Source organism: Chiloscyllium plagiosum, unplaced genomic scaffold, assembly GCF_004010195.1.
Source record: "Chiloscyllium plagiosum isolate BGI_BamShark_2017 unplaced genomic scaffold, ASM401019v2 scaf_36377, whole genome shotgun sequence".
NCBI classification, from domain to species: Eukaryota; Metazoa; Chordata; class Chondrichthyes; order Orectolobiformes; family Hemiscylliidae; genus Chiloscyllium; species Chiloscyllium plagiosum.
Genome location: NW_025204698.1, coordinates 1 through 9,743, shown reverse-complemented (window position 1 = coordinate 9,743; position 9,743 = coordinate 1). Strand labels below are relative to the sequence as shown.

The 9,743-nt window shown below is 52.2% G+C and overlaps 1 protein-coding gene across 1 annotated transcript; it reads right to left on the bottom strand.

The window, feature by feature from the left end:
* Window positions 1–553: 553 nt before the first annotated feature.
* LOC122546396 (neurogenic locus notch homolog protein 1-like) lies at window positions 554–9,434 on the bottom strand (the record flags this gene model as incomplete). Its single annotated transcript, XM_043685120.1, has 5 exons — window positions 9,340–9,434; window positions 8,650–8,819; window positions 6,277–6,490; window positions 3,820–3,907; window positions 554–695 (listed from the first exon to the last, which is right to left on the bottom strand). Coding segments are annotated over exons 1-5 (709 nt in total), but the record flags the coding sequence as incomplete, so codon positions are not given.
* Window positions 9,435–9,743: the final 309 nt, after the last annotated feature.

The window sequence follows — 9,743 nt, the reverse complement described above, 5'->3', positions numbered from 1 at the left end:
AGGAGGAGGAAGATAGAGAGAGACAGAGAGAAAGGCAGACATCAAGGAAGGAGCACAGAGAGAGGGGGGCACACAGGAAACGAGGACGAGAGGGAGGAGGCCTCTGTCTAACCGCTCCCACGCCAGTGCAGACCCTGATCCAGCCAGGCCAAATCGGGCCACCGGCCATTCCCGGGAGCAGGCTGGCCGGCATTATATGGTGGACTCGGGCTGCAGGTCCAGTGACACGCTGTGTTGCTGTGGTACCCGCAAGTCAGTTAGGCCATGTTGGAGCCTGGGAGCTCCATATCATCATGGTACCTGAGAGTCGGCCATGATGGTGCAAGAGCTGGGAGTAGATAATGTTACCATGGAGACTGGGAGTTGACCATGTCGCCATGCTATCTGAGGATAGGCCATGGTGCCATGGAAGCTGGGAATGGGCCATGTTGCCATGGAAACTGTGAGTAGGCCTTAACGCCATGCAACCTGTGAGTAGAACTTGTCGACATGGAATCTGAGCGAAGATTGCCATGGAACCTAGGAGCTAGGAAGTTGGCGAATGTGTATGTACCTGGACCTCTGGCATCAACATCCATGCACTCTGTGTTATCCTGTGGTGGGGTAAGTGCTACAGACTGAGGAACATTGACAACAGCCTTGATGTGTTTCTGGGTCCACTTTCGGTTATCAGGCAGGATTGGAATCACCTCAGACTGTAAATATACAAGATAACGTTAGCTTAAAAACAACGCACACTTTCCCAAAAACCACTGTCATACTCTCCCCGGCAATCAGGTCAGTACTGAGGGAGTGCCACACTGTCAGAGCGTCAGTACTGAGGGAGTGCCGCACTGTCAGAGGGTCAGTACTGAGGGAGTGCCGCACTGTCAGAGGGTCAGTACTGAGGGAGTGCCGCACTGTCTGAAAGTCACAAGCCCTTCCAACCTTGAAAACATCTGAGATGTAACCTCTGATCCTTCCAAGAGCAGAAAGTGCACATGTGGTTGACCCAGCCCGTCATCTCACCGCAACGTCCTTACCCCAGGGACTGATTTGGGGGTGAGCCGTGACCCTGACTCATTATTTTCTTGTATGTAGAATCCAGAATAGCACCCAATTTACCAAATTTCCAAGATTTCTTTTAGAGGTGACATGGAGGATAGATAAAGGGGAACCACTCAATGTCATATATCTGGATGTTCAAAAGGTGGTTAAGGAGCGTTGCACGTTAGGTTACTGAGTACGATAAAGCCTGTGATGTTGGAGGTGACATATTGGCATGGATCGATAACTGATGGAAGGCAGAGACACCAGATAAGGGTGATGCATTTTCAAGCAGCAATCTGTAGCTGGCGGACTTCCACAGGGGTCACACAGGGGTTAAACATTCCCAGCTTGGATGTTGAAACTAAATTTATTGTCGCCACGTTTGAGGGTGTCTGATAGAGATGAACATCATGCCCTGGGTCTGCAGAGGGATATCAGCAGGTTAAACCCAGTGGGCACAAATCCGTCCGAGGGAATATAAGATGGGGAGAATTCGAGGGTTTAGAGGGATATGGGCCAAGTGCTGGCAAATGGCACTAGAACCCAGATTTCATGCACTTTGGCCGGGAGATTTGAGGAGTTGCAGATTATTTCAATGGAGAAATACTGCAGGATGCTTGTACATGAACCACAAAGCTGGCATACATGTTCAGCGGGTGACAGGGAAGGCGAATGGAAGGTTGGTCTTTATTTCAAAGGATTCCTGAAGAAGGGCTTATGCCCGAGACGTCGATTCCCCTGCTCCTTGGATGCTGCCTGACCTGCTGCGCTTTTCCAGCATCACATTTTTCAGCTCTGATCTCCAGCATCTGCAGCCCTCACTTTCTCCTTTATTTCAAAGGGAATAGAGTATCGAAGAGTCAGGAGGTTTTCTCGAAAGTGTACACAGTGCTGGTCAGACCACAGCGAGAATACGGGGAACGGGTCCAGCCCCTTAATGAAGGAGGGATGTCAGCCATTGGTGACAGTCCAGAGCAGGTTCACCGCGTTGATCCCAGGGATGAAGGGGGTGTCTTCGGAATGAGGTTGATTCGGTTTTGGCCTGTACTCACTGGAATAGACAAGAGTGAGAGGTGACCTTATCGAACCACAGAAGGTTCTTGCCCAGAGAGGACGGGAAGGCTTGTTCCCCTCGTGTGAGAGAGTCTAGGGCCAGAGGGCATCATCTCAGGGTAAGGGGGGGGGAGGTCACACATTGAACACAGAGATGAGGAGGAATTTCTTCTCTGTGAGGAGAGTGAATCAGTGAAATCCTTTACCACAGAGACTGGGTCATTAAGTATATTCACGGGGATCGGGGGTGATGAGGAAAAGGCAGGAAAGTGGGGTTGACGATGATCAGATCCTGCCAGGACACATGAATACCCCCCACATTATATTCCGTTTCTGCCCACTGGGTTTAACCGGCTGATATCCCTCCGCAGATTCGTGGTGTGATGTTCAGCACTTCCCTTGCCATCTCGATCAGTCACCCCTCAAACGTGGCGACAGTACATTTAGTTTCAACATCCAAGCTGGGAATGATTCATGTAAATAATCCCTGATCCCTGTGGATCTCTGCTAGTTACCGGTTGCCATCCTGAAAATGCATCACCTCTGCCTTCCATCAGAATGCTGGTGCAGAATTGATCACCTGAATGGCCTCCCTCTCTCCTATGTCTCATGCTTATTGGTCATCTCACCCTGTACAATTGTAATAACGCTCCTTAATCCCTGCCCTTAATCCCCTGCCAATAGAGGTTAACGTGCCCATTGGTCAGAGAGTCATAGAGATGTCTGTTGGAAACAGACCCTTCGGTCCAACTCATCCATGCTGACCAGGTATCCTAACCTAATGTAGTCCCATTTGCCAGCACTTGCCCCCTATCCCTCTAAACCCTTCCTGTTCATATACCCATCCAGATACCTTTTAAATGCTGCAATTGTACCAGCCTCCACCACATCCTCTGGCAGCTCATTCCATACACGTACCAGCCGCTGCGTTAAAAAGTTGCCTCTTAGGTCTCTTTTATATCTCTCCCTCTCACCCTAAGCCTATGCCCTCGAGCTCTGGACTCCCCCAAACCCAGGGAAAAGACTTTGCCTATTTACCCTATCCATGCCCTTCACTATCCTATCTACCTGTGACTCCACTTTTGAAGATTGATTCCTGCACCTTATCTCTTCCCTGTGTGACCACATCTAAGTGCCTCAGAATTTTAGCATTGTGATCGTTCATCCGTTTTCAACATAATTTGTTCAGCTTTATCCACCTTTCCCATTGAAATGAATAACACTGCAGTTCCCCATGGTCTTTGTTGACCACTTTCTAAACCTGCTCATGTGTCTCTACAGCTTCTCTGTCATCTCAAACTGTAGCATGACCCAGCTTTGAATCATCAGCAAACTCCCATCGTCACTGTCCCTTCCTCCAGGACAACAGGCGCTGAGAGAAAGAACAGGAAATGACATCACTGCAGGAAATGACATCCCCAAAACCAAGGAAAGCTAAACACATAAATAGAAAGCGACTCACTAACACCAATGCTTCAGCCAGAGGCTCACTGATGATGTTACCTAGCATGGTGACGAAACGTCTGAAGGCTAACCTTCCAGCTCAGTGAACAAACCTACATCCAGAACCTCAACCTGAGCTACAAATCTTCTCAAAACTCGATAATACATAGGCCTGAACACTGTGTGCTTTGGTCAACAGCCTCTCTCTCAGTAGGAACAGGCTCACTCTATGAAAACACTAGACAATATCTGGATGCTTCCTACTGAAATCTCCCCTTCAGAGTTTGACATTACCTTGGATTTCTTGTGGCTGGGTGGACCGTCTGCTAAGGAGTTTTGATTGTCTTCTTCATCCTCACAGTCAGTTTCCTGGTTCAGGATCCTGGGATGGAAGGGAACAAAGTGGGTCAGAACGTTCCAACAGGAAATTCCCCATCTCCCTGTGTTACTCCTGTTACCAAAGGCCATATTGCCACCATGCCCAGTTTTTAATCGATGACAGGAGAGTGTTCTGCATTTCAGATGGGAAATTCCAATCGGCATTCCCTTAGAAACGTGGAGCTAGCCTTCCTAGTTTAGAATTCCTCCAGCATGGACATAGGCCATTCACCCCCATCAAGGCCACACAGACCCTCCGAAGAGCATCCAACCCAGCCCTGTAACACTGCGTTTTCCACGGCCGGTCCACCCTGACCCGCACATCTTTGTGACTGTGGGAGGAAACCGGAGCACCCGGAGCAAGCCGACGCGGACACCGGGAGAATGTGCAAACTCCACACAGACGGTTGCCCGAGGCTGGGATTGAACCCAGGTCCCTGGCGCTGCGAGGCAGCAGTGCTAACCACTGAGCCACCGAGACGCCCCACTGTCTATTCCAACTGGCCTTTTGGATCGCAGGTCTCTCAGAGGAAGGCTGACCACCTCCTTTGTCCCGGGCTGCGTTCTGAAAGCTAAAGCCGCCGCCAGCCACTCTGTCAGATGCTGTCAAAGGTTCATATAAGGTACAAATCCTGGGAGTGCAGAGTGCCAGGGGGCATTCTACCAGGGATAGAGTGTCAGGTGGGTAGGGGCATTGTACCAGGGAGAGTGTGCCAAGGGATAGGGGGCATTGTACCAGGGAGAGTGTGCCGGGGGGTAGGGAGCATTGTACCAGGGAGAGTGTGCCAGGTGGGGTAGGGGACATTGTACCAGGGAGAGTGTGTAGGGGGGTAGCGCCCCCCTCCCCCCCACTCAGAGAGTCAGGGAGAGAGACAGATTCCCACCTGTCGCAGATGGGCACTGGAGTGGGCACTAATCCAGTTTTGTTTGCCACCAGCTGGCAATATGCAGGCATGTGCCGAGGGCAGGTAAAGAGACAGCCGCACCAGGCCGTGGGTCTGGAGTTACGTGGAGAGCCCAGACCAGGTCAGGCCAGTGGATTTCCCTCCCTGAACCGGATGGGTTTTTACAGTAATCTGGCAGTGCTCATCGTTAAACTGGGGCTTTAGTTCCAGATTATTTTAATCAATTACAAACAACTGTCTTGTTGCCGTGGTGGGAATTCTAACCCTCATCGCTGGAACATCAGGCTGGGATTCTGGAATGAGCTTTATTGTCACATGTGCTCACAGTGAAAAGTTTACAAGTCAGCACATACGGTGTAAACTCAGGTACCAAAGTACTGATTCTACAAGTACATACTCTTGGAGGGAAAACGTTAGAAAGATAAAGACATAGCATGTCCAGGCCATCAAAAATACAAAATCATCGTGATAAGTTAGCAAAATAAAGGCATGGAGAAACAAAAACTTCAGATATAACAGTCCTTCCACGATAATATAATTAAGAATTGAAAGGCACATTATCAATAAGCCACTACCTCAGAGTAATACAGCATGGAAACAGACCCTTCGGCCCAACTAATCCATGCCGACCGTAATCCCAAACTAAACTCATCCCACCTGCCTGCACTTGGCCCATATCCCTCCACACCTTTCCAATTCATGTACTTATCTACGCGTCATTTAATTACACCCGAAACCACCACTTCCCTGGGACGTTTATTCCACACGCGAACCACCCTCTGTATAAAAAAAAAATTTGCCCCTCATGTCTTTTATAGATCTCTCTTCTCTCACCTTAAAACCATGCTCCCTGGCCTTGAAAGCCTCCCCCCCCCCCCCTCCTCCTCACTTCCCGGGGAAAAGTCACCTACCATTCACCTCTGTCGTGGTTTTATAAACTTCTAGGAGGTCACCTCTCCAGTGAAAAATGTCTCGGCCTATCCAGCTTTTCTTTATAACTCAAACCTTGCATCGCTGGCAACATCCTGGTAAATCTCTTCTGAACCCTCTGCAGCTTAATTATATCCTTCCTGTAACAGAACTGGATACAGGGATAGAGTGTCGGGGGGTAGGGGGGACATTGTACCAGGGAGAGTGTGCCAGGTGGGGTAGGGGACATTGTACCAGGGAGAGTGTGCCAGGTGGGTAAGGGGCATTGTACCAGGGAGAGTGTGCCAGGTGGGTAAGGGGCATTGTACCAGGGAGACTGGGCACAGTACTTCAGAAGAGGCCTCACCAATGTCCTGTACGAGCTCAACGTGATGTCCCAACTCCTACACTCAAAGGACTGAGATGGGATTTGAAATCGTATTCCCAGCCACGTTAGTCCGGAACCTCTCGATTACTCGCTCGGTGACGCTGCCTTTTCACCGTTACGTCCCCTTAGCCGGAACGCGAAGTCACCGCCATTTCTCCCCGAGCCACTTACTTCATGCCAATGGCGTCTTCTCCCACCGGCTCCCTCCTCTTGTAGTTCCTGGGCTCCTTACGCGGGGCGAAGCCGGGGGGCAGCCAGAGGGGGGCCCGCTTCCGCCTCTGTTTCCGGGCGGCGTGGAGACCGACCGAGATTCCGACAGCGACCGCGAAGAGGACGGCGAGCGAAATTCCGGTCAGTTTCCAGGGAAACGAGACCGGCTCGGCACCTGCGTTCGGCGGAGGAGGAGGAGGGTTACGAGGGGTGTGAGAGGGCAAGGCGGTGGCCGACCCTGCGCGGGGCAGGGTCATCGTGCCCTCTGCGCACCCACCCCGTCCTGCCCCTCCAAAGCCAACCCAACCCACCCCACTCCCTCCCAGTTTGCCCAGGAGACCCCATCTGCTGCAGGGTCTTCACCTCAGGTCCTCTGTCCAATGGTTTCACTGGCCCCAAGTGCCACCCCAACCAGGAGCGAGGTCGTGCCCTGTGCTATGGCACCATTTGCCCATCTGACCACACCAACCACTGGTGGCCAGCGCGTCCTATCTTCCCCTCTCAGGGATCTGAGTGGCCGAGGAAACCGAAACGTTTACATTCTGTAGTCTGGAGCTACGGGTGTCGGAACCATAGAATCCCAACAGAGCTGGATGGAGCAGGCCACTCAGCCAATTGGGTCCATACTGCCCCTCTGAAGAGCATCGCACCTGGGCTCACCCCCTACCCTAACCCTGCATTGCCCTCAGGCTAACCCACTCAGCCTACACACCCCTGGGCACTATGGGTAATTTATCATGGCCAATCCACCCTAACCTACACATCCCTGAACACTATGAGACTATTTAGCACGGCCAATCCACCCTATCCTACACATCCCTGAACACTATGGGACTATTTAGCATGGCCAATCCACCCTATCCTACACATCCCTGAACACTATGGGACAATTTAGCACGGCCAATTCACCCTAACCTGCGCATCTTTGGACTGTGGGAGGAAACCGGAGCACTCAGAGGAAACCCACGCAGGAGAATGTGCAAACTCCACACAGACAGTCGCCCGAGGCTGGAATCGAACCTGGGTCCCTGGCGGCGTGAGGCAGCAGGGCTAACCACTGAGCCACCGTTTTGGTTTATTCACTCACGGCATGTTGGTGTCTCTGACCAGGCCATCCCTAATTGTTAAGCATCAATTGTTATATCAGGATGTCATTCGGATATAAAATTCTGACCGGGCTGGATAGATCAGATTCAGGGATAATGGCTTGGGACTTAGACTGTATACACCTAATGGTTGGATCTTGGGTAGTCTTATAGAACAGAGGGACCTAGGGATTCAGGCGTGTGACTCTTTGATGTTTGCATCACATATAGACAGGAAAGTGTGAGGGCTGTGGGTGCTGGAGATCAGAGTCGAGAGTGAGGCGCTGGAAAAGCACAGCAGGTCAGGCAGCATCCGAGGAGCAGGAGAACCGACGTTTCGGGCATAAGCCCTTCCTCAGGAAAGCCACGCTTTTCGATTCTGATCTCTAGCGTCTGCAGTCCTCGCTTTCCCCTCGTCACGAGTACAGAGGGTGGTTACAGTGGCGTTGAGCACACACTGCCTACACTGCTCAGGCATTTGAGCATTGGGACATCACGTGGAGGTTGTCAAGGACGTGGCATGTGTCCTCTTCTGGAATACCGTGTCCAGTTCTGATCGCCTGGTTACAGGAAGGATACCGGAGATGGGTCAGGAGGGATTAGCCAGAGTATGGCCGGGTATGGAAAGGTTTCAGTTTATAAGGAAAGGCTGGATGGGCTGGAACATTTCTTGGAGCAGGGCAGGAAGTTGAGAAGTGACCTTGTAAGGGGTTTTATGAAATCACGAGGGGTGTCACTTCCTTAGGATGGGGGATTTCGAGATTGGGGGGGCATATTTTTAAGGCGAGAGGAGAGGGGCTTTAAAAAGACACAAGGGGTTTTTTTTTGCTTGTTTGGGCAGAGGGTGGTTCATGTGGGGAATGACCTTCCTGAGGAAGTGGTGCACGTGGGTACAATTACAGCATCTAAAAGATATTTGGATACGTACATGAACAGGAGAGGTGTGGAGGGATCTGGGCCCGGAGTAGGCAGGCAGGGTTACTTTAATTTGGGGTTAGGGTTGGCACGGACTGGTTGGAGCGAAGGGTCTGTTTCCACGCCGTGTATGACTCTACGAACACGACTGTATAAGGCAAGGTCACATTCCCGGGAAACGAGGTAAGGTTATTCCCGACCCGGAGAGGGTGGTACCGAATAAATCGTCGACACCGCGGGCTGACGAGGGAGCCGGGGAGCCCTGACGGACGTTCCTCCCCGGCACTCAGAGGGAAGCGGCCAGCGCTTCCCGAAAGCGCTCCCGCTTACTGACCTTTCCCGGCCGTCACGCCCACGGCCCGCAGCGGGAAGGGGAAGGCGACGCTGCCGTTCTCCGACGATGCCAGCGCGGCGACAAACAGAGCAGCGTCGAGGACGGTGGAGAGGCAGGAGGTGTACGTGGCCAGGCAGGCCTGGGCGCTGATCTCCACGAAGACGATGCACCTTGCAGTCGAGCAGCACGGGAGGGAAACGTGACCGTTACAGAGCGCTCCAGGACTATCCCTAACCTCCTGCACCAACCCGACTCCATCCTTCTCTCATCACACCCCCCCACCATTCTTAGGCATGTCTCCCTCTTCCTCCCCCCTCCCCACCTCCCTTTTATCCAGTTTCCCCTTTAAAACAAACCGAGTGTCTTGGAGCTCTCTGTTTCTCCTGGTTTCCCAATTGGATATCGCCTTTCTTTAAGACCCGGGGTTTCGGGGATTCTATTAGAAATACAATTCCCTCCATCTGGCTGTGCTGACCAAGATTCCCACCAGCTTTATTCTCTGCTCGTGCTGTTTAGCTTTCCATTTCTACGGAAAGGATAAAGCCATCCTTTCCTGATTATCCATCTCTCTCTTTCTCTCCTTCCCCTCTCTTTGTCTCTCTCACTCTTCACCCAACCCCCAACGTGGGAATCTATGGGGTAAAGCCCCTGCATTTGTTGCCCCCTTGCACCCGGCTCCCTCAGGCTGACCTGGACTCGCACACGAACCACAGGATTGCTGTGGCGCTGGCGGAGATCGTTTGACCCATCGTGGCCGTGCTAGCTCTCCGCGTGACCGACGCCATTCTCCTGCAATTGCCCTGAATACCGTTTTGAGCTTCAATGGCCGTTCTGCGCGTGGTGAAATGAACCTGCCCCAGTCCCACCTCGAATGGTTACTTTCCAAACCTCGGTGTGCTCCCCGCTACACCGGGGGGGAGGGGAGACAGAATGCCAACTCGCGGAACGTTTCAGGGAACATCTCTGGGGCACCCGCACCAACCAGCCAACCCCACCGTCCCATGGCTGAACACTTTCCCTCCCCAATCCCCCACCGAGGACATGCAGGTCCTGGGCCTCCTCCAGCACCCCTCCCTTACCACCCGACGCCTGGA